The 24,988-nt window shown below is 34.8% G+C and overlaps 1 protein-coding gene across 6 annotated transcripts in view; it reads left to right on the plus strand.

Annotated features, from left to right (window-relative positions):
• The window catches only part of MCF2 (MCF.2 cell line derived transforming sequence), a 112,589-nt gene that overhangs the window by 79,974 nt on the left and 7,627 nt on the right, over positions 1-24,988 (plus strand). For all 6 annotated transcript variants that reach the window (XM_003940726.4, XM_074391498.1, XM_074391496.1 and 3 more), the window contains 10 exons: positions 5,275-5,312; positions 8,622-8,710; positions 11,095-11,161; positions 11,882-11,997; positions 12,116-12,185; positions 14,016-14,108; positions 18,065-18,157; positions 18,987-19,112; positions 19,802-20,023; positions 24,341-24,433. In XM_003940726.4, the coding sequence (XP_003940775.1) occupies positions 5,275-5,312; positions 8,622-8,710; positions 11,095-11,161; positions 11,882-11,997; positions 12,116-12,185; positions 14,016-14,108; positions 18,065-18,157; positions 18,987-19,112; positions 19,802-20,023; positions 24,341-24,433 (1,007 nt within the window). The remainder of the gene's footprint in view (positions 1-5,274; positions 5,313-8,621; positions 8,711-11,094; positions 11,162-11,881; positions 11,998-12,115; positions 12,186-14,015; positions 14,109-18,064; positions 18,158-18,986; positions 19,113-19,801; positions 20,024-24,340; positions 24,434-24,988) is intronic.

Consider the following 24,988-nt stretch of genomic DNA (forward strand, 5'->3'; position numbering starts at 1 on the left):
GTTGGAGACTCTTTCAAGCATGTAAGCTTTTTTCAAAAGGTATCCACTTTATTATATTACTTCTGCCAATACATTTTTCTGAGTTTGCATACATGTGAAAAATCAGTTTGGCATCTAAAAACAGCAGCAGTTCATTCTTGCATTCTAACTGCAAGTAACTTTTTCCTGTTTTTCATAATAACCATCCATTCTCTTTGTATTATGTATTTGGAAAATGACTATATAAAATGTAGATTATGCTTCTAAACTCGATGTCTTTCATGAAATGACCCCCCAAAAAGAATAAAGGAAAACAATTGGAGATGCTAAAATGAATCAGGCTTTCTTTTGTTTAAGATACTTCATTATCCAACTTTTTGTTAGGAGTAGCTTGGATTTGCTTCAGTTTGAGACTGCCTAATGTATTTATAAAGATGAAGGCAGCTTAATAAATAAATGGCATGGATGGATAAACGATTTTATCTATTATGCATCATTCTTTGTAAATTAAATCAAAACATTATTTTTTGCTACAAACCTTGTTAATTTTACCTAATTGCTCTGTGAGTAATAGGGATTATAACAATCCATTCCAAACAATTTCTTTAGACGTTTAATCTCTAAGCCACATATATAAAATTTGGCCACCTTAAAACATGAATATTACTTTCTTACAAAAATGAATCTAACTTTTTTTTCCTTTCTTTTTATTTTAGTTTTTCTTCTTTTTTTTGTCAATATAATTCTGCACCTAGCACAGTACCTGGCACTTAGCAAGATGTAATAAATATTTGTAGAATTGACATTGAATATAGAGTGTAGTTATTGAGAATGTGAGACATTGACAACGAGGTATAAAATGTAAAATGTGACTTGAGCTACTAAATCTGTATCTTTAGCCTGCATCTTTCTTCTAAACTTTGGACCTCTGTTTATAATTTGCCTTTTTGAATTTCCCATAGGCAACTCAGACTCAACATACCTCAGATTAATTCCTCTTTCCTGCAATCTTTCTACTCTTCATCTTGGTGAATGGCACTATGATTTCCCCAGTTGCCCAAGCCTGGGGCTTTTGTTCTTCCTTCTCACTTATGCCCTACCTCTAATTGGTCAGAAATTCTGTGTCCTGTGGATTTGTGCCTACTAAGTATCTGTCTCAAATCTATCCACTTTTTTTTCTTTTTTTTCATCCCCACTGCTATCCTTACTGCCACTTTCCTAGTCTAAGCTAACATCATCTCTGGCCTTGACAACTGTGACGGTCTTTCTGTCTCTTCCACTTACCTACCCACTTTTTCTTCCCTTTCCTAGGTGTCTTACCTTGTGGACATTACACACACTGTTCTCTCTCTGGGACACTATTCCCTTTCCTCTCCTTTTTTCACATGTTAGCTTGTACTCCTCCATCAGATTTCGTATCTCTAGGCCACTTCCTTCAGGTAAGCTTTACCTCCCCACATCTCCTCCTTCCTTACACCCCTGTTTGCTTAGGTGTTCGTGCTATGTGCTAACAAGTACCCCTGAATTTCTTCTTGGCTTTAACGAATTGTCTGTTTTCTGTCTCTCTTGCTAAACTAAGCTCTGTAAGGGCAAAAACTATGTGCAATTTATCTTTGTATCCCAAACACAGAGGTTAGCATATGGTGTAGGTACTCAGTCATTTTATATGTATTGTTAGAAAATGAATACATCTATCTTGCTTTGCAGAATGTGTTTCTCATAAGTTGCGCATATATTTATTTTGTATCTCTTAATGTATTTGCAAAGAATTAATTAGCAAAAGTAATAATTGCTTCTTAAGTTACCTTTAGAAATAAGTTTGGATCTCTGTAGAACAGGTTTCTTTAAAGTGGAGCATATTAGTATTCATTGAGAAGTTAATTTTGTATGATAGTTCCCACTAAGTGTAATATATATTTATATATGATTATATAAACATGAAGTTTAGATGTAAAATATATTTTAATAAGTGAAAGTGAAGTATAGAGTCTAGAGAACATAATAGCCCATCGTTTTCCTGAGTGTGCCTGACATTGGCTCCTGCTGAGGAGGGAAAGACAAAAGGTTTGTTCCTTTCATGGAGAGAAGAGACCCATGCAGCCTGTATGAGTTACAACAGCCTTTTCAGCAGCCCTGAGAATTAGAATCTAAACAATCTAGTCTTTGGTTGGAACATGCATTTGGCTTTGTAGAAACATCTGAATTCTGTGCTTAATAATACAGTGGCTCACCCTTTTTAAACTAAACATTTAAAAAATAAAGATGAGGGGGAAGGGAGGGATGGGAAAAGGAGAGAACCCTGGCAACCAAAAAATCTGTATAGAAAAAAACTCTCAAAGATCGAAAAAGAAACTAAAACAGTCCAAGATAAGCAAAAATGGAGAGAGTTTGTCACCAGAAGAATTGCCCTATATGAAATAACGGGAATTCTTCAGGCTGAAATAAAAGGACAATGGACCGTAACTCAAATGCATGTAAAGAAATGAGAAATACTGGTAAAAGCAACTACAATGATAAATACAAAAGTCGGATTAATGAATTTTAGATTTATAAAATTCCTTTTTCCTAAACAATTTATAAAAACAGATGCATAAAACAATAAGTATAAGTCTGTGTTAATGAATCCTCAATTTGCAGCAATAAAAACATTAAGGAGGGGCATAAAGGTTTATAGGAGCAAAGTTTCTATATACGACTGAAACAAAGTTGGTATTAATTTGAACTAAACTGTTAAAAGTTTAGGGTATTAACTGTGATCTCCAGGGCAACAACTAAGAAAAGAACTGAAACATATACAGTAAAATAACGAAGGGAATCAAAATGATACACTAGAAACTGTTGATTTACTACAAAGCAGGCAGCAATGGAGGAACCGAGAAACAAAATAGATATAAAATATGTAAAAACAAATCACAAAATGGAACAAGTCCTTCCTTGTGAGTAATTACATTAAATGTAAACTAAAAGGTAGAAATGGTGGAAGAGGTTTTTTTTAAAAAGATGATCTAATTATAGGTTGTCTATAAGAGTTACCTTAGATCTAATGAAACAAATAGATAGCAAATAAAAAGGTACCAAAAGATATTCTAAATAAACAGTAACCAAAGAAGAGCTAGGACAGCTATATTAATATCAGATAAAATATACTGTAAGATAAAATTTGTTGGAGGAGACAAAATGCCATTATATAAAGGGTCAATTCATCAAGAGGAACCATTACGAACATATACGTATTAAACATCAGATCCCCATAATATGTGAAGCAAATAGTAACAGAATCAATGAGAGAAAAAGATAGTTCAATAATAATCTAAATTGGAGACTTCAAGGCCCTGTTCTCAATAATGGATTACATATCTAGACATACAAACAATAAGGAAACAAAGGACCTAAATAATATTATAAACCAACTAGACCTTATAGACAATTATAATAAATACCTTAGGGTATTTATCTTAACAGTAGCAGAATACATGTTCTTGTCAAGTACACATGTAACATTCCCCAGAACAGACTATATGTTAGACCACAAAACCAGTCTCAATAAATTTTAGAACACTTAAATCATACAGAGTATCTTCTCTGATCACAGTGAACTGAGTTAGAAATCAGTAACAGAAGAAACACTGAAAAATTCACAAATAAGTGAACATTAAACAAAATACCCAAACAATGAATAGTTTAAGGAAGAACCAAAGGGAAAACAGAAGGTAAGTTGAGATAAATGAAAATGAAAACTTATCAAAATTTATGAATTGCAGCAAATGCAGTGATTGGGATAAATTTATAACTGCTAATGTTTATATGAAAAAAGAAGAAATACATTAAGTCAATAACCTTATCTTTTACCTTAAGGAACTAAAAATTGAAAAGCAAATTTAACCCAAAACAAGCTGAAGGGAGAAAGTAATAAATATTAGAGTGAAAATAATTGAAATATAGAGTAGAAAAACAGCAGAGACAATTAAGAAAAAAATCTAAGTTGGTTCTTCCAGAAGATAAACAAAATTAACAAACCTTTAGTTAGACTGACCAAGAAAAGAAAGACTCATATTATTAGAGTCAGGAATGAAAGTGGGGTATTACTACTGATTTTATGTAAATAAGAATTATAAGAGAATACTATGAATGGTCAATTATGTTATGTGAATTTTACCTCAGTACAAAATATACAATGGTTCTTTCTCTTACCAAAAAAAAAAAAAAAATCCTTCTGCACTCTCCTGAACATTGCAGACCCAGTCTCTTGCAGCCCCAAGGTATCCTCAGCCATCTGCTTGTTCTTCCCCTCCCATATGTGAGATTCAGCAGGCTTAAAACCTGGGCTCTGCCTTAATTTATAACCTGTAATATGACTATTTTAAACTTATGTGCACCCTTCCTTATTCATCAGAGTTCATTGTACAGTCTTAGATCTGTAAGACAAGACTGAGGAAATTCGATTACACATCCTGGTTGATTCCCTCAAATATAGTCCAACAATGCTGACTGAACTCAAATCAGATCTTCATGTTAACTCAGCATAAACACCTGTTCCCTAAACTACTCTTTTGAAGCCTTTTCAGTTGTGACAATATTGTAAGAAAGAATATTTGATGGTAAAAAATAAAGAAAGAAAGAAAGAAAGATGAAAGCTTTGCATTTTGATGAAATTTTTTAGCATTTTATCATGCATTGAAAATGTTTATATGGTGGTTAGAGACATTCTGAGACTAGATTATATGAATTTGAATACCACCTCTGTTTCTTGGACAAGATATTAATCTTAGTTCCTTATCTAAAAGATAGGGATAGAAGTCATTACCTACCTCATAAGATGATTTTGACTATTAAAAAATAAGATTTATGCATAGCTCTTAGAACAGTGCTCAATATGTAGAAAGTAACAAATAAATGTTAGATGCTCTAATTAGTAGATTAAACTTAGATTTTTTTCAAAATTCTTTTTGATTGAGTTAATTAATGAGCTACAATTTGATTAAATGTTTTTTGTGTCAGAATCAATGCTAAATCTGCAAAGAATTATGAACACTAACCCCTACCTCAATGCTTTGCAAGTAAGTGAATGTTTGATGAATGTGAGAAGGGGTGAATACGTAGTAAAATCATGCTCAATAAGAAGCTGAAATCATGTGAAGTCCAACCAATTGTTATTTTCTATAGTGTGATTTAAAAATACTAATATAAACATATTGGAATATTAACTCAAATTATTTAATAAATATGTATGTATTTTTATTAAAAGTACTGACTTTAATTCTGGTTTGAAATTCTTCTTTCACATTTCTCTACCAGGGAAGAAGACTTGGAGACAAAATCAGAGCAACTTAAAAGTAAATATCATTAATTAATTCAAAATTGACTTTTTTGCTTTAGTTGTAGAATTGGTATGGGCCTTAAACCATATTTTTCATTCACTAGACCAATATTGTGTCTTTGAAAGACTGTTTAAAAGAAAGAAAATCCTGCTGCTGCATTGTGTTTCACTGCATTGCTGGCATATCACCAGATATACTAGTTTCTCAGTCTGAGCCATTTCTCAAGTCCTGGCTCAAGGTTAGAATCATTTGTGTAGAACATCTCCTATATGTTCCAGCTTCTTTATTTACCACCACCCACCATAACCTCAATAATTGTAAATAAGCAATGCACCTTTTTGCAGAAGAAACTTTCTTTCATGAGCAATTCCAGTCCTACAAGTATGAAGCACACAGGGCAGGTTCTAATGCACCATGCAGAGGCTAACTCAGAGCTCAAAAAAGTTATCCATTCTTTTTTTGTTTGTTTTTAAATATTTTTAGAGACGGGTTCTTACTAAGTTGCCAAGGCTGGAGTGCAGTGGCTATTCACAGGGGCTACATAGCTCACTGCTGCCTCTAATTCTTGGGCTCATGCCACCTTCCCACTTCAGCATCCTGAGTAACTGGGACTACAGATGTGTGCCACTGCACCCATTCTACTTTCTTATTGTTAGATACAAGATTCCGTTCCTCTCAGTTATCTGTGACAGTCTGATACCTGTAAAGAAGTAGACTCATCATAGATACAACATCCCACATTTTCTTTTCTCTCATTTTTTTTTTTTTTTTTTGAGACAGGGTCTCGCTCTGTTACCCAGGCTGGCATACAGTGGTGTGATCATAACTCATGGCAGCCTCAAACTCCTGGGCTCAAACAATCCTCCCACCTCAGGCTTCTGAGTATCTTAGACTACAGGCATGTGCCACTATGCGTGGCTAATATTTTTAACACTTTTTTTTTTAATTGGTAGAAAGGGTCTTCTATGTTGCCAAGGCTGGTCTTAAACTCTTGGCTTCAGGTGATCTTCCTGCTTTGGTCTCCCAACGTGTTGGGATTACAGGCATGAGCCACTGCTCCCAGTCCCCAAGACTCCACATTTTCTTTGTGTGTATTTTTTTGTGTGTGGTAAATAAAGATTAGAACATATTTTTAAGGGGTAGTATAGCATAGTGGTACAAATTGTAGAACTAGACTACCTGGCTTTTAATCCCAGTTACATCACTCACTGGCTATATAAACTTGGGCAAATTCTCTGGAACTCAGTTTCCACATATAAAATGGTGATAAGAATAGAACATTCTCACCATGGAGTTAAGGATAAAATAATCTAATATTTGTGAAGTACTTTGAACATGTGTGGCATATGATAATGCTCTAAGTTTTAATATAATTAATAGCAGCCTAGTGAATTGCCTATACTGATATACTAGGCCTGGTTATTATGTTGTACAGCCACAAATTCTGGTTTCAAGAAGGAAACAGGGTGAAATGCCAAAGTCTATACTATTACATGTCTTACAGTTGTAGTTTCAAGTCATGATACCTTACATTTTCCATATGGATTTATTCAGTTGCGTATCCCCAAGGAAAAACATATGAGGCTGTGGCTCTATTTTTTGGTGCAGTTTACAGCTGGTAAATATAGTTCCAAACTGCATTTTTCCAATTCAAATCAATTTGTACAACTCTTAGATATTTAAAAGTATTAATTTATGTTTCAAATTTTTCCACAAAACCTGTCAGGAATAATAGATATCTGATATCCATTTACTATCTGATAAGTGAAGTGTACAGTATTTTTAGTTTTCATTATGATATTAAAATATTGATAATGCCTGGTACATTTGCCAGACATAACAAATCAGAGCACACCCTGGAAGAGGGACCTTGATAAAGGTGGCAGGCTCTGGGCTTCGACACTTGGGCTTGATACTGTTTCATCATTTACTAAGTATGCAACCATAGCTATGTTATAAAATCTCTCTGAGCCTCAGTTTTCCCATACTTAAAAAGAGAAAAAGAATGCCATCTCTTGCTAAATGCTGTTTGGATTGAATATAATTATATGTGTTAAGCAGCTAGGACTGTGCATGCCTAATATATATAAAGTTGTAATACATGTTTGTTTCTTTCATTTGTAATAAGTAGGTCACATTTTGGGGAAATATTTAGCTGATAGAGACTGTACTTCATTTTGAATTCTAGTTGTCACAAAGCAATGTTACATTTGCTTGGAGGTCAGGCTTTTGGCAAGCTCAGCTGTCCAATACAGCTGAGATTAGATTCTTCTTCTTCTTCTTTTTTTTTTTTTTTTACAATAGAATTTCACTCTTATTGCCTGGGCTGGAGCGCAATGGCGCAATCTCAGCTCACCACAACCTCCGCCTCCCGTATTCAAGCGATTCTTCTGCCTCAGCCTCCTGAGTAGCTGGGATTACAGGCATGTGCCACCATGCCTGGCTAAATTTGTATTTTTAGTAGAGGTGGGGTTTCTCCATGTTAGTTAGGCTGATCTCGAACTCCCGACCTTAGGTGATACGCCTGCCTCAACCTCCCAAAGTGCTGGGATTATAGGCATGAGCCACTGCGCCTGACCCAAATGCTTCATAAGAACACATAGCCATTACAAATCTTTTGCAGTTGACTCAGTAGGCCAGTCCCAGTCCTTTAGAGTCTCTAAAATAAGGAAGTGGCTTAGAATTAGGGAGGCAACTTATAACAACTAATATGTGGCAGGGAGTAGAGACAGAGATGTACAGGTTACAGTTATTTCAAGAAAGAATAGAGAGTTCTGCAGGTTTTAGTATTCCTGGAGTACATTATAGATTTATCATATTCAAATTTATGATGATACCATTAAATCATTAGGAAAAGGATCTTCTAGCTTGCCCCAGATCTTAGAAAGAAAAAATAAAGGAAAAGGATCAGTTATGCTGTGTGTCTTTGATTAAAGAATTCAAGGATCCATGTAATATTTTCTAGAAAAGTTTCCATCAAAAAATCACTATGGTTAAAAACATGTTTAGTTCCTCAATGAATGCACTTTAGTTATCTAGAAAATCAACTTTTTATGAATCAACCTCTTTTTCCAAGAATGACAAATAAATGAAAAGTTAATATATAAAATAAGTTCTAATTAGTATCACAAATCTGTTTTCTTAGGCAACTTAAGTCACTTTTTACTAGCACATATCAAAGTTATTTTGAAAAAAAGTCATAGTTTAATTTTTCAATTTATCTTCAAAGTTAGGACTAGAATAAACTTAATGTGAAGTAGATAGCCTTGAAGAAGAACTATACATACAGAGATGCTAATTTAACTTTTATTTTCTATATTTCAGATTGAAGTGGTGAATGATTGTCCGGAGAAGAGAAGTTCTGGGCAATCCTCCAGTTTGGATAATGACAATAGCTTGGACGTTTTAAAGAAGTATTCTTTATTTATTAACATAAACTCACATATACATCTAACTGTAGGAGTCTCTGGTTCAGTGTTCCAGGCCAATGTGATTAGAAATTTGAGTTCACAGAATGGGGTTTTACTGAGTGTGATGAAAAGAGCACTAGTTTAGGTGCCAGAAGTCCAGGATTTAGGCTGGGCAAGCTATGGCCTGTTTATGTGATTTGAGGAAAATTAACAAAAGTTTTTTAGAATTTTGGTATCCTCTTTTTTTCCCCCTAGAATGAAATAAAATGGAGGTTTTTGTATATCATTCTTAAAAAAATGTTTTATTATTATTTGTCATTGACACATAATCATTATACATATTTATGAAATACAGTGTGAAATTTTGAAACATGTATATAATGTGTAAGGATCAAATCATGGTAATTAGCATATCCATTAATTCTTCAGCTTTATTGATATATAATTGACAAAATTATAGATATTTAAAGTGTACAATGTGATGCTCATATATATATATATATGAGCATCTATCTATCTATCTATAGATAGCATCTATCTATCTATCTATAGATAGATAGATAGATAGTGTGAAATGATTACCATATCAAGTTAGTTAACATATCTATCACCTCACATAGTTACCATTTTTGTGTGTGTGTGTGTGTGGTGAGAACAGTTAAAATCTCTTCTCTTAGCAAAGGTCTGTATACAAAATGAGTAGAATGATACATCAAAAGTTACAAAGGATTATACAGACTTATACAATGTTATCTTATAGATGTTAATACTCATTGTTTTGTTCACTTTTATGTTATATTATCCTCAAAGGTATTACAAAGGATGATATAACAGATTCTTTCTCATGGGGTTTTTGTAAGTAATAAAAGAGTATGTATGTTTTATAAAGAAAATTCTAGACATAGGAATATTCATTTTTAAAATTTTATATTACAGAGTTTTAAGTAGCAAGCATTTTGCAGCAAATTGTGTGTATACATATGTGTGTATGAGATACATATATATACGAACACATATATATATACACTAAGACTCTCAAATGTTAGGTGCTTTAAAATGCAAAAAGAAAAATGAAAAAAAAAAAGCCAAAGTATAAGTTAAATCAAATGTATTACTTATGCTGGGAACAGGGGAAATTAGTTTTAAATATGATGTCAATTGGAAAATCACATTGAAAGGAAAATACATTTTATTTTCCAGAGACAGTAAACAAAATTATTATAGAAACAGGCTGGGCATGGTTAGTCATAGCTGTAATCCCAGCACTTTTGAAGGCCCAGGTAGGCAAATCATTTGGGGTCATTAGTTTGAGATCAGCCTGGCAAACATGGTGAAACCCTGTCTCTACCAAAAAAGACCAAAATTAGCCGGGTGTGGTGGTGAGCACCTGTAATCCCAGCTACTCGGGAGGCTGAGGTAGGAGAATCACTTGAACCTGGGAGATGGAGGTTACAGTGAGCCAAGATTACCCCACTGCACTCAAGCCTGCATGGCAGAGTGAGACTCCATCTCAAAAACAAACAAACAAACAAACAAACAAACAAAAACTGTGGAAACATAAGTATGACCTACACTTGGGAAGACCAGTGTAAAATATCTGCTACCATTATTAGAATATTTCAGAACATTACTGGGAAAAGGGAAAAATAGTGCCTAAAATGCTAATACTTTTTTTTTTTTTTTTTTTTTTTTTGAGACGGAGTTTCGCTCTTGTTACCCAGGCTGGAGTGCAATGGCACGATCTCGGCTCACCGCAACCTCCGCCTCCTGGGCTCAGGCAATTCTCCTGCCTCAGCCTCCTAAGTATCTGGGATTACAGGCACGCGCCACTATGCCCAGCTAGTTTTATTGTATTTTTAGTAGAGACGGGGTTTCACCATGTTGATCAGGATGGTCTCGATCTTTCGACCTCGTGATCCACCCGCCTCGGCCTCCCAAAGTGCTGGGATTACAGGCTTGAGCCACCGCGCCCGGCCTGCTAATACTTATTTTTTAGGGAAAAAAGGAAATTAAAGTTCATAAACCATGCTACCCCAAAACAATGAAAGCCTCACACATTTAGGAATAGTTATTGTGAGTTTTTAGTAAACTTATTCCTAATTTCAGAGAGTTAGAAATAAAATTATTTAAAGCTAATAGTAATCCTTGAGCATCTCCCTTTCTTTGATATATATATATATATGTGTGTGTGTGTGTATTTAAAGTCTTATGGGTGGTTTTTATTCTAGAAACCATAAAAGTAGTTTCATATTTTGATGACAAAACAAAAACCATTGGTAGTTCCTATGCATTAGCTATTTTTTTTACCTTCTTATGATTATACTTGAAACAGTGCAATATAGATCTCAGTAATTAAATAACTGATAAATGTGGTCTTTTCATTTTAGCCACGTCCTAAATGAACTGATACAGACTGAGAGAGTTTACGTTCAAGAACTGTTTACTGTTTTGCTGGTAAGCGACTCAAATTGTATTTGCCCTATCTTTTCCTGAATGATCCCTGGCAACGTTCATTAGAAAGTGTTTAGGTACAGTCTTCTACTTCTGTCTCCTTCCTTGCTTCTCATATGGCAGCAATGGGCATTTCTTTTATTGTCTGACACAGCCTGTTAGTTAAATGTGCACATTCAGGTTCTCCCTCAGTAATGGTAATGATTGATTCAGAATTTGTTACAGAAGAGAAAATGTTCTCTTAGGAATACAGCAGATTGTTACAATTATTTACAGGGTGCTATTTAGAGACTGTGATGTAAAAACCTGAGAATGGGATAAAATATTCATTTGACAAGAATGTTATGATATTAATTTGGTCTGAAAGAACCTAAACACGTCTTGCCAGTTTAAGGAGAAGCTGATGACCTGTAATTTATGTTTTCATCTTGGTTTCTATCTTGTTTCCTATACTACAAGCTACTCTGAAGGGCAAAGAGCTATTACTTTATTCTGACTATTGATTGGAAGACCTTGACTTCCTTGTCCTGCCTTCTGGAAAAAAAAAAAAAAGTAATGGATAACTTTGGGAAGTAGGAGATTGGAACTGAATTAAAACTGAATTAAAATTCAAACAACTTCACCCTCCAATCCCCTAATACTCTACTGTACCTACAACATTAGTATCCCAATTAAATGTGCATGTAAATATTTAAAACACATGAATGTATTTATTTTGGGTAGGGTTATAGAGCGGAGATGGATAATCCAGAGATGTTTGATCTTATGCCACCTCTCCTGAGAAATAAAAAGGACATTCTCTTTGGAAACATGGCAGAAATATATGAATTCCATAACGAGTATGTAATTGCTGAATTGAATATTATTTTCCATTAAACTATTTAAAGTGCTCTCTTGACCACTTTATTATATTTCACATAAAATCATGTAATTTTTTTTTCTCTGAAATTTTCACAGCATTTTCTTGAGCAGCCTGGAAAATTGTGCTCATGCTCCGGAAAGAGTGGGACCTTGTTTCCTAGAAAGGGTGAGTTAAGTTATTTTTAAAAACATATAAATACGGGCCACCAAAATAGAAACTCACTTATAACAACAGATTTGGAGACAAGATAGGTACTTTATGTCTTTATATTTTTGGAGAAGATACATTACTCCAGCAAGTATTTAATACCGAACCAAATTTTGCTGCAGAAACGAATGCACTGGGATATCCAGAGCATGGAAATACCCATTGCATTTTGTGGTATCAAATGCTTCATTGGCCCAGCTCGTGAACACTGACTCCTGGGTGATCTTAGTAATCCAGGGACCACCCTGGCTATGAAGATGTAAGAGTTGGGATCATCATAGCAAAACCATCTGGGGCTTTGTCAATTTTTGGCCTAAAAATTGACCTTATTATTTATATTATTAAAATATATGTAAAGTTTTAGAATTAATTCTAGTCTGAGTTACAGCCACCAAGGCATAGATCACAGGAACTTCACAGAAACAGAGAGCTGTCAGTTCTTTTCATTCAACAAAAGTGTTCAGGGAGGTCCATTCCTCTATGTCCCAAGTATGGTTAATCCAATTGACTTCCCAGGTTAGTGATCATACTCTCCTCCATCAGAGTTTTCTGTTAGAATATTTTTTGTGCATGCTTCTCTGCTTATGTAGTTTCTCCTCTTCCTGAAAAATCAGTTTTGTCTTAAGAGTTAATTCAATAGAGGTTATTGTTGAAAGCTTCAAAATAGATATCTTATCCCAGAAAGAGTTTATGAAATAAGAAGAGAATAAGGATAAGAAAGTACTGTGTGTCCACCTTGCTCGACATGTTCTAACTTTAAACATGTTTAAATTATGGCCACATTCTTTCCCAGCCTTCTCAAGCAATAGCAGTTTATCCTTCCTTTAGACTCTATAGTATGTAATGTCTATACTACTCATTTGATATTTACTGTGCTTGTACACCTTACATGTATACATGAATTTTCTCCCAAACTTGGGAAAGCTCTTAGATCCAGGATTCATATCCTATATATTGTATCTTCATTAGGTTAGCAGAGTTCTTAGCAACCAGTTGTGGTTTAATAAATGTTTATTGATGAATTGTTCATTTATTCAACAACCATCTACTGGTCACCTACTATGCACCAAGCATTGTGCCAGATAATGTGGATACCAAGCCCAAATCTATTTAGGTATAAAAACAAGGAAATTATTAATTGTGTAGAAGATGAGTTGCCCTAGATCAGAAATACACAAATTGTCCTAGGAAAATCCAGAAAAAGGGCATCTTACATAGAATGGAGTTATAAACAATGGTTTTATAGAAGAGATAACTTATGAGATAAGTGTTAAATAATGAGTAGGGAGGGGATAGCCGATTCATGAGGGTCAGAGAACGAAGATTCCAGGGAGAGAGAATTGCATGAGTGCCTAGATAGATTATGCTACAATGACAGTGTCTCAATGATGAACCTAGAGCTGTAAGCTCTAACTTGGAAGTCAGCTGCAAGTTCGTTCACTAGAGAATCAAGAGACTAATAACAGAACATATTTCTTGGCACCTTATTAACTCATCATTATGCAAAAAAGCAGGTTTTTATAGTTCAGACAGAGAAGGCTCCATCTACGCCTCAAGCTTGGTAAGTGGAAGTTCTGATATTACTTAGATAATTATGTGTCCTCCCACCAGATTCAATGGGCATGCTGTTCTTGGAATATAAAGAAGGCTTTTGACCAGCTGCCAGTAGAGTAGGCCCTTTAGGCCACATTTCCTAGGATGCTTGGTCACACACTTGTTTAGCCTTTCTTGATGGCAAATGTCATATTTGCAAATTAGTAATTTATTTGAATTTGGTTCTTATCACAGAAGGATGATTTTCAGATGTATGCAAAATATTGTCAGAATAAGCCCAGATCAGAAACAATATGGAGGAAGTATTCAGAATGTGCATTTTTCCAGGTATGGTAATTATTCCAATATTGGATATACTCTTTCGGGAAGATATTGGGATATTTCTTAATTATAAATTCATTTTCTACTTTGGTATGTTACATATGCATATACATACATAGGTTAAAGAGAAAGTCTGCCCCTCCCCACCACAGCACACACAAACACATTTGTAAATTCCCAGAGGCAAACACTTTCAGCACTTTTAGCTACATCCTTTGGTATTTACCTCCATAGCTTCAAATGATATGCTTATCTTTTTCCTTCATACTATGGAAGATAAGGATTTAGCTCTCATTCACTGTCCCCCACCCAACTACCACATATATAAATATACTCCTTTTCTTACAATACCTCCACTATAGTTATATTGTAATTTTGATTAGATTGGTATACAGTGTTAAACGAAGACTATGTAATTTCTTTGCTCAGATGAATCATGTGGTCTAATAGGGTTGCTTTTCCTTCCCTTCTGTTTGTCTTGCAATGGTGTTTTAACTTAGTTTTCTAGATACTTATTATTATTCTACCCCAACCTCTCCCAGATGTGGGAGTTACAAAAATCTCTTCTTATTACATTTAAACACATTATTTTTTTTCTCTGAAGTTCATATTCTTCAAGAAATATCTCCTGGAGGTATTTGTCTTGCTTATCTAGACTTACTAGGCCTGTTGCACAGCTGACACCTGGGGATCTTGGTGAACATAATTTCTGGAATTCTCCTCACCTGTCTATTGCATAGGCTCTCCTCCTTCCTAGGTGCCATGTCTTTATCTTTCTTGTTTACCTGCCTTGTTTGGTAGAACACATCCTCCAGTAGTTTTCCTGAAAGAGTGTACACAGTACATAAAAGTTTTTGAGAGTATATGTGCCTGCAAATATCTTTATTCTATCTTAAGACTTAATTGCTAGTTTGGCTGGGTATATAATTCTAGGGAAGAAATAATTATACTCAGAACTGTGAAGGTATTGCTCAATTGTCTTATAGCTTCTAGTATTACTATTCAGAAATCTGATGCCATTTTAATTTTTGTTCCTTTGCAGGTGACTTTGTTTCTGTCATCTGGAAGCTTATGAAAACTTCTGTTATTTTCGGTGTTAAAATGTTGGCACTATTTTTATCCATTATGCTAGTCTTGGGGTGATAACTTTGAATTTGGAACCTCCTACCCAAATTTACTTGGAGTTTTTCTTTGACTGCCTCCAACTAATTTTCTCCATTTTCACTTTTTGGAATTTCTGTTGTACAAGTTTGGACATCCTGGACTGGTCCTCTAATTATCTTATCTTTTCTATTTTCCATTCTTTGTCTTCTTATTCTACTTTCTAGTCCTTCTATTGAGGTTTCCATTTCTGCCATTGTGTTTTTAGTTTTGAAGAGCCCTCACCTTTGTTCTGTTTTTTTTTTTTTTTTTAACAATGTTTCTTTTAATAAAATCCTGTTTTCATTTTATGAATTCAGTATCTTCATTCATCTACACAAAGATGAGAGTAGATTTTTCTTTTAAAAATAGTTTTCTTCTCCCTGCACAGTTTCTGTTGTCTTCACGTTGCACTTTTTCTTTCTATTTCTCTTTGGTTCCTATTACCCATCTTTGATGCTCTCTTCAAATGCCTGGTGATACTTGTCTGTCCACTTAAATTGGGAGCAAACACTAAGAAGCTCGATGAAAGTTTCCAGGGCATATGTGGGTTTATTGACCATGATCCTCACTGTTGAGTTATTTGTCTCAAGCTATTTTCTTAAAGGGATTCCCCAATACCTGTATCTTTAGAGCATTTCTATTAGGCTGGTCAGATTCCTTGAACTGCGACCTTGTGTATAATGATCTGGCTGCCAGTGTTGCGGCAGCCAACTTGGGAGAAAAGGCTGAGGGTCATTAATTTGAGAGATAACATGGAGATTACTTGAATATTTTTCAGTATGGTACTCTACCCTAAATTGAACCTTATATCCTTTAGTCCATAGGCCCTGTGCTTTACTCTTTCTAGATAAACATCCATTCTCCTGCCAAAGGAAGAGTGAGAAGGCACCGAGCTGTGTAGAGTGATATGGTTATCTGAGAGCCTTATTGCTTTTGTTTAGATTTTCATGCCATTTATTATTTTTTGTAACAACTTTATTGAGATAAAATGTCATCAGTTCACCATTTTAAAGTATACAATTCAATGGTTTTACTGTATTCACAAGGCTGTACAACCATCACCACAATCAATTTAATATTTTTATCACTAAAAATAAACCAGAACCTTTTATCAGTTACCCTTATATTTTCCCCAAATCTCAGCAACCCTAGGCAAACACTAATCTACTTGCTGTCTTCAATAGATTTGCCTATTCTGGACATTTGATATAAATTGAATCATACAATATGTGGTCTTTTGTGTTTGACTTCTTTCTTTTACTTAGGATAATATTTTAGTGGTTCATCCATGTTGTAGCATGATTTAGTTTTTTGTTCCTATTTATGGTTGAATAATATTCCATTATATGGATGTATTGCATTTTATTTATCCATTCATTGGTTGATGCACATTTGGCTTGTTTCCACCTTTTGGTTATTATGAACAATGCTGCTAAGAATGCTTTTGTACAAGTTTTTGTGTAGATGTGTTTTTATTCCTCTTGGCTGAATACCTGAGAGTGAAATTGCTAGGTCATATGGTAACTCTACATTTGACTTTTTAAGAAACTGCTGTACTCTTTTCCAAAGTTGCTGTACCATTTTACATTTCTGACAGCAGTGTATGAGGGTACTAATTGCTCCATATCCTCATTAACACTTGTTATTAGCTAATTACTTCTTAAAAAGGCGTTCAACAAGCATGTTTTCTTGAACCTCACCTTTACCTCCCACTCTCAGAGGTACTTGGCATCTGTTATCCTGAGACTTTGTGGAGGGCATGCAGAAGATGTATATAACATAAATTGAGTTGTTCCTTGACTTTTTCCTCTGCCAATCTGAAATCCACTTTTTTCTCCAGTGTGCTCAGTTGTTCTTCTAGGGTTGGTTTCCAGTTTCCAAATTTTGCTGAAGTTTTTCACTTTCTTATCTTCTTCATAACTTTGTGATTTTGCCTTGTAAAATAACTTATTCATCATTTTAGCTTGGTATCATGAGTGAGGAGATCTAAATGCATGTATCAGGTTGGTGCAAAAGTTATTGCAGTTTTTGCCTCTGAAAGTCATGGCAGGAACCACAATCACTTTTGCAACAACCTAATAGCAGTACTCCACCTTTAACTATAAATTGTTAATTATTGTTTGAATTAGATTGTATTTTGGATTTTATCTGTATTCAGAGGGAGCCATGGTTCTTATTCAGGTATACTTTTCCCCAATCCCTTTTTGTTCTGTACTTTATGCACATTTTATCCTAAATACCCACATCTTGCCCTAACTATGGGCCCCTACAATGTTCCTAGACTCAATATCATGACCCTTATATTTACAGTGATAATAGGCCAATTACTGGATGAAACATAGCACCAGTTGATGAGGGCTTTATTTTCTTGTGATATTAAAAATTTTGTTTGCATGTCCAGTCTGATTTATATTCAGCACAACCAATTTCTTTCTGACCCTTGACTAGTAGAGCTTGGTCTTTTGTGAATTTTCTTGAATATATTAAAGAACATTTTAATCATGCTAATTTATAGCCATTCCCTGATTTCACATCTTTTAAGCATTCCATATCAATATGAATTTATATGTGAAAACTTTTAAATCTTTGAAATGTTGAAATGGTTTACCTCTCCAATCCTTGAAACAGTGTTTATGGTAGTTTTCAGAAATACTGTGTCTTATAATTTCTGTACTACTACACATAACAGTGATTTTTCCAATAAATTTTCTTTGAGATATAAGAAACATTGGGGCATTAGGTTTAATCAATGAACACTTGATATTTTCACAGGTACATGTTTTAATATATTTTTATATATATTTATCTTTTAATGACAGGAATGTCAAAGAAAGTTAAAACACAGACTTGGACTAGATTCCTACTTACTCAAACCAGTGCAACGAATCACTAAATATCAGTTATTGTTGAAGGTAATTATATGAAGCATTTGTTTCTTGCTTTACTTTTTGAGTCAGATATGTCAGAGCCATTAAAAAGAAAATAGTTTACTAGGAAGCACTAGAAATAGGTAGGCTCAATGATTGAGAAGGCTGGATTTAGCAGTAGAATTTTGTGTACTCCTTCAATTCGCTGTGGCTACAAATGCCATAGGCATAGATATCAGGCAGATAATATCTGGAGTCTTAGCCATTTAATTTTTGATACAAGTTATGTTGATTTCTGCATAATGTTTTACTGAAGAAATTTAAATATTTATAAGAAGAACTAAAGAAAGCAAATATTTCTTATAGTTTTGGGACTATATTTCATAGGGGCCTTCTCAATGAGAAATGTAAATGGCACTCACTCCCCTAGTATAATGTGAAAGGATTACTAGAATCTTGTGTTAAGTATAAATACAACATGGCTTGTTTTAAAATGAATTTTCATAATGTTCTATACTATATGCATCATGAGTGCATCATAGCTAAAACAAATTATTGTATGTAGAGGACAAAAGAACCCTATGTGTAATGGCTTTAAAAATTGATCTCCGATGTGTCTTAATAGCCATTATACTTAAGCTCCAGAAACATTAAATGTCCTTTGTTTTATACCATTCAGTCACTATTCTACTTCCTCTATTTTGACATTGTTATTAAAAATAATATTACTGCAACAAAGAGCATGTAAAAGGAATTACTCCAAAATGTGACATTATATTTGGATTCCTGCTGGAAAGCATGTTGGCCAAAAACTTATTTATTTTGAACAGATATTAATATCTGTCTAATATTAATTCCTGATTTCTAATTACAGGAGCTATTAAAATATAGCAAAGACTGTGAAGGATCTGCTCAGTTAAAGGAGGCACTCGATGCAATGCTGGATTTACTGAAGTCAGTTAATGATTCTATGCATCAGATTGCAATAAATGGCTATATTGTAAGCATATTTTAATAATTGTTGGAATTTTAGGGGGTCAACATCTCGACATCCCTTTTCCCCTCCTAGGACCAATTGAGAAATAGCATATAAGAAGCAGATAAATGGAGATCAAAGTGTTGACATTACCACTGATAACACTAAGTAGAGAATAAGCTTCAGATCAGCAGCCAAATGGATTTATGAGATTCCCCTTGTCCCCAACAGTCTTCCCCCAGTCCCAGACCTGAGAGATCCTGCTTAAGGAATGTTTGAGTCAGCTAAGAAAATGTATTGTTCCGTAATTGCTGCTTGCCACTGTAGATAGGGATAGATAGGGAAGAAAAGAATCAAATTTTTAGCACTTGTGTAGCCTTTTAACAGGTTAACTCCGCCCAGTGGGAAAACTTGAACTGGTATATGTCATGTGTCAAACAGGATTGAGGAAGAGATGGGGAGACTTACCGTAGCTGAAATACCTCCACATGATAGGAAGCCAGAGAAAAGGAATTTTCTTTTATCCTCCACTCCCACAGTAATTTTGTACTTATGTAGTGCATGCCATGTTTAAACATACAAAGTTAAGTTTGTAAAAAAACATAAATTATGCTTCAGGGTTTTAGTAGCTCAAGCTAAACACTAAAATGTTGATGTCAGACAGGTGAAGGTAGTTTTGCTTTCTACTGATGGTTTTTGATTTTCCATTCTAGGGAAACTTAAATGAACTCGGCAAGATGATAATGCAAGGTGGATTTAGTGTTTGGATAGGACATAAGAAAGGTGCTACGAAAATGAAGGATTTGGCTAGATTCAAACCAATGCAGCGACACCTTTTCTTGTATGAAAAAGCCATTGTGTTTTGTAAAAGGCGTGTTGAAAGTGGAGAAGGCTCTGATAGATACCCATCATACAGTTTTAAACACTGTTGGAAAGTAAGACAATTTGTATTGGATAATGTAGTATTGTTTCCTCTGCGCGCGCGTGTGTGTGTGTGCGTATGTACCCCAGTTTGAAAACTTTTCTGTTTCAGATGAGTGACTTTTATACTTTAGCTGCACATTTCTTTGTTTTTTTTAAAAAATTCTTAACTCTTATGTAGAAGTCAGGTGAATCATAACTTCTCTGCTTGAAGTAAAGGTGAGGGAATGCAGAGCTTTAATTCCTCCCTTTCTTCTCACTGCAATCCTAGATATTCCCCAAGGGGGCTCCCTAGCATCCTGAATAGCACAGTTTGAAATTATAAGGAGCGTCCCAGCCTCCCCATGAGCACTCTCTTTCCAGTGACACTGGGCAGAATACTTGATCTTGTTATAAAGGAGTCTTATGCCACAGGAGAGATAGGGAAGAAAGTTTCCTCCTTTTCCTCAATGCAATTTAAAAATGGATGACATTTGTGCTTAGCATGTCCCCACCTTCCTTTCTTTGTTCCTCCTCCATTTCCTAGCTTCACCCTTCCTGGGTGTTCAAAGCCATCTATAGCTGAATCCTTTCCAAATCTGTTCTTTTCCATCTTTCAAAAGTACTTTATTCTCTCCTATAAATAAAACTGCCATTTTGTCCTAATATTAGTTTATTAGTTTGTTATTAAAATGAGAACAGTACTGTTTGGGGAAGTTATTAACAACCCAGTGATGCTTCCAGCTGGTTTCTCCATTAGAGAAGAGGAACTTCCAATTCACATGAGACCCATAATTGACAAATTTGAATATTTTTTACATCTAATGATTTTCATCCTTTGAATTTTGAATTCTAAAACCAATATAACATTTCTCATAGAAAATATCAAAAATAGAGATAATTATTGTCCTTAATTCTCCAACCACTATCATGTTAGTCACTTTTCATGAGCGTGTTCTTTCATAGTTGTCATCACCAGTATATTTGATAATTGAAATTTTCAGCAGCAGTCATAAAGAAGACAGGCAATATGTTTTGAGACCTGAGTGAGGTGTTTGTATTAGGAGACTACCTATAAGTAGGCCCTGCTTTTGATTCTTCCCATAGGATCAGCAGTCCCTAGCTGTTCCTAACAAGGTTCCTGCCCAGGGTCAGGTAAAAAATAAGTAGTTTTTCCTATAGACTATTTTCCCTCCTTCACGCTGAACACACCACAGCTTCTTTAAAGCTCTGTCGTTTTCATCAGAAAGTTCCAGTTCCTCCTTTGATTTTAGCAGTCCACTTCTAAGCCCTCAAATCTCAAAGGGCCTTCTGAGTCATTAATAAACATTGACTGAGAACCATAAACTTGTAATCTGTGACAGAGAGGGTTCAAATCTCTTGCTGTCTGTATACTTATTCTTTTGGAAGGTACTTTACCTTCATAGGTATATTTGACCCAAATCCATTTGATGTCCATTTTATTGTGAGGTGATCTAATTTCTACCTACTATAGTATTTCTAGTTCATATTAATTTTCTGTTTACCCTTAATTTGTCACAATGATGGACATGCCAACAACATGTTTCTTGAGTACATTAAAGCAAAGAAGGGATTAGGTGATTAAGTCATGAGAACTGAAACTACAATAGGTACCATGGAAACAGAGAAGGTGGGTTAGATGCTAGAAACATTTCAATAGAAGGTAGACAGATGGGCTTGCTAACTTACTAGCTACAAAAAATAAATACCTGACATTGAAGGAAGAAAATCTTTCTGATTCTTCTTTGGCTCCCCAGCAATGCCGAATATCCTTAATAAAAAAATTAGCCAGTAATGCCTGCAAGGCTTTAGACCAGGATTCCTGGGAAAATGGTGATACCACTGAAAATTAGGATGTTTCTTAGGGTTCACTGTGTTCACTTCTGCTTGTCTGCTTATCGTGAGATTCCAGCATTTAGCAATTGCTAGCATTCTCAGTCATTGTGTTACTTAACAATTTATGCTATTGGTTTCAAAGTCTTATCTTTTGTAGAGAAAATCATTGCAGATACTCAACTGCTGAACCTTCTCTCTTACATTTTTTAACTTTTCTTTTATATTCAGGGGGTACATGTGCAGGTTTGTTACCTGGGTGTATTGAATGATGTTGAGGTTTGGGGTACAAATATCCCATCACCCAGGTACTGAGCATTGTACCCAAGAGTTAGTTTTCCAACACTATCCTTCTCCCTCCACTCCTCCTCTAGTAGTCCCAAGTGTCTGTTGTTGCCATCTTTATGTCTATGTCTCTCTCACTTTAAATGAACTCTTGTTTTGACTGTACCATACAAAATTGGAATCCCATGGCCTGACCATGTAGTTTCTAATGATTTATGTGTTATGTTTTAAGTTGGCCACTTATATCCAAGGAAGGGCCCTATCTAAAGTCACAGTTGACCACATGAGGAGATTTGAGTCCTTCAGATTCCTTAGTTCATGTATTTATTATTATCAATTTTTAAAAATTTAACAAACATGCACATAGTCCTTACTATGTGCCACACATAATGGTTACATTTCCAAGGCAGCTCAGAAAAGTTCACTTAGTCAGTAATGATGTACTATATGTTTACAATAAAAAATAACAAATGATTGCAATTTAAATAAGGGAAAGATTAGAAAGCAAACTCGTACTTTAAAAAGCTCATTATAGGATCTAAGCATTTACTCCAGGCTATTTAGTCCTTACATCAACCCTATGAAATAGGTGTTCTTTCCATTTTATAGTTGAGGAAACTGAAGTTTAGAAAAGTTAAGCAACTTGAACTAAGACACATAGCTAGTGAGTGGTAGAGATGTATTCCAACCCAGACCTCTCTGATGCCAAAGCCTGTGTGCCTTCCAGCTTATCATGTTAAGACAAAAGCACGTAATGAAACAAAGTTAATTTTTAAAAATATTGAATATGAGATTTCTATTCTTTTTTTTTCTTTTTTTTTTTTTTTTGTTTTGTTTTTTTTGAGACGGAGTTTCGCTCTTGTTACCCAGGCTGGAGTGCAATGGCGCGATCTTGGCTCACTGCAACCTCCGCCTCCTGGGTTCAGGCAATTCTCCTGCCTCAGCCTCCTGAGTAGCTGGGATTACAGGCACGCACCACCATGCCCAGCTAATTTTTTGTATTTTTAGTAGAGACGGGGTTTCACCGTGTTGACCAGGATGGTCTCGATCTCTTGACCTCGTGATCCACCCGCCTCGGCCTCCCAAAGTGCTGGGATTACAGGCTTGAGCCACCGCGCCCGGCCCTATTTCTATTCATTTTAAATTGTGATATTCAAGCAGACGTAGGTTAGTTGGAATGGTGGAGTGAGAATATAAAGATAGTTTGGGACATTCTGAAAATAACTTCTGACTACATTCAGGGTGGATGTCAAAGGTTCTTTCATTAATATGTTGCATTAAATTTTTAAGCATAAGTGGTTTTCTTCCCCTTGGTATAGCAATCTCACTAGCACTGCCTTATAATGCTTATCAATTCTAATTAGGGCCATCTGGGGGGGCGCTCATAACTAGAACAGAGAGTGAGATATCCCTTTAGATTATTAGGTAAGAACTGAAATAAAAGAGGAAAGGCAGAAAGGAATTAAAAGAATATTTGTGCAGGGGACTGGGATTGCTCAAAGTGCAATTAGCCAAGCTATTAGCAGAAAACTATGAAAGAAAATGGAAGAGTTTATGGTTTGCACAATCATGTTGAGAAGAAGAAAAAACTGTGGTAAGGGAGAGATATTGTGTACAAAAGTTTCACTGGATACAAAAAAGACAACAATGTCCCATGACATATTATTTGTTTTTTAGAAAGGCCAAGGGATTGGTAGAAAATAGGGAGATCCTCGTGTACCTGACTGGTTCTCTCCTGTCCAGTAAATTATATGATTATAATTTGTAGGGCTTCTATCAAAATAAATTATAATTTGTAAGATTAAATGATTGTCAAATAATCATTATAAATAATTATTTAAATTAATTTTCAGTGGCTTTTTTCTATTGATGTTTAATTACTTCTGTATTTGACCCAATAATTTGTTTTAATAGTGTACTATTAATTTATAACATAATTAAATCTTAGATGGGCTACTTGGATTTTCAGATTTATAAAATTTGTTTCAGCCACTGACATGAAACATGCAGTCTGAACGATAAAGTGCATAGTTCAATGAAAACATTTAAATACTCATCTATGATTGTAATTATCATTTCATATTCATTTAATATAACATATATTTTTCTACCCAAGACAAATACTGTTTTATTTAGAATATGATAGGGTAGATTTAATGTAACTTCATATTTAAAATAAAATGCTCATAAAAATTTTGACTTATTTATTGTAGATGGATGAAGTTGGAATCACTGAATATGTAAAAGGTGATAACCGCAAGTTTGAAATCTGGTATGGTGAAAAGGAAGAAGTTTATATTGTCCAGGTTGGTCATTTAAAAATTCTTCTAGAAGCCAAGACCTGCATTGAAATACAAAAGCCCAAATTTATAAACAAAAATAATTTTGGTCACATTTCAAAAGTTCCATTCCTTTCATGTAGGTCAGTTAAATATTATTTGAATATTCTTTGTGATGTATTTAACTTTTTTCTAGTAGCTACACTGAGATATGCCTATGGTGTTCTCTAGGGCTTTAAGTTTTCACAATTACATAAGAGGCTTATCAACTAGAACTGACAGCTTGGCAGGTACTTCTCTGTTCCCGTCAAGTTTCCAATTTACAAAATTATAATAGTTCTGAGTTCCTTTTGTGCTAAACATTCTGGGGTACCTGATTAGAAGACACGAGGATGTGACAGTTGAGACTTGCTTTCTGCTTCTAAAGAGCATGGTTAAAGCCCTGGCCAGTTGTGCTATAGAGTCCAAACTGTTTCAGGGAAGGGGAGAGGAACCAGAGCATTTCAAGAGGACGTTGTCATTTCAATAAATATTTGTATCATGACTTGTCAATGTGCTGTTATCTGTTAATAATGCTCAGTG

This window comes from Saimiri boliviensis, chromosome X (assembly GCF_048565385.1).
Source record: "Saimiri boliviensis isolate mSaiBol1 chromosome X, mSaiBol1.pri, whole genome shotgun sequence".
In the NCBI taxonomy this organism is placed as follows: Eukaryota; Metazoa; Chordata; class Mammalia; order Primates; family Cebidae; genus Saimiri; species Saimiri boliviensis.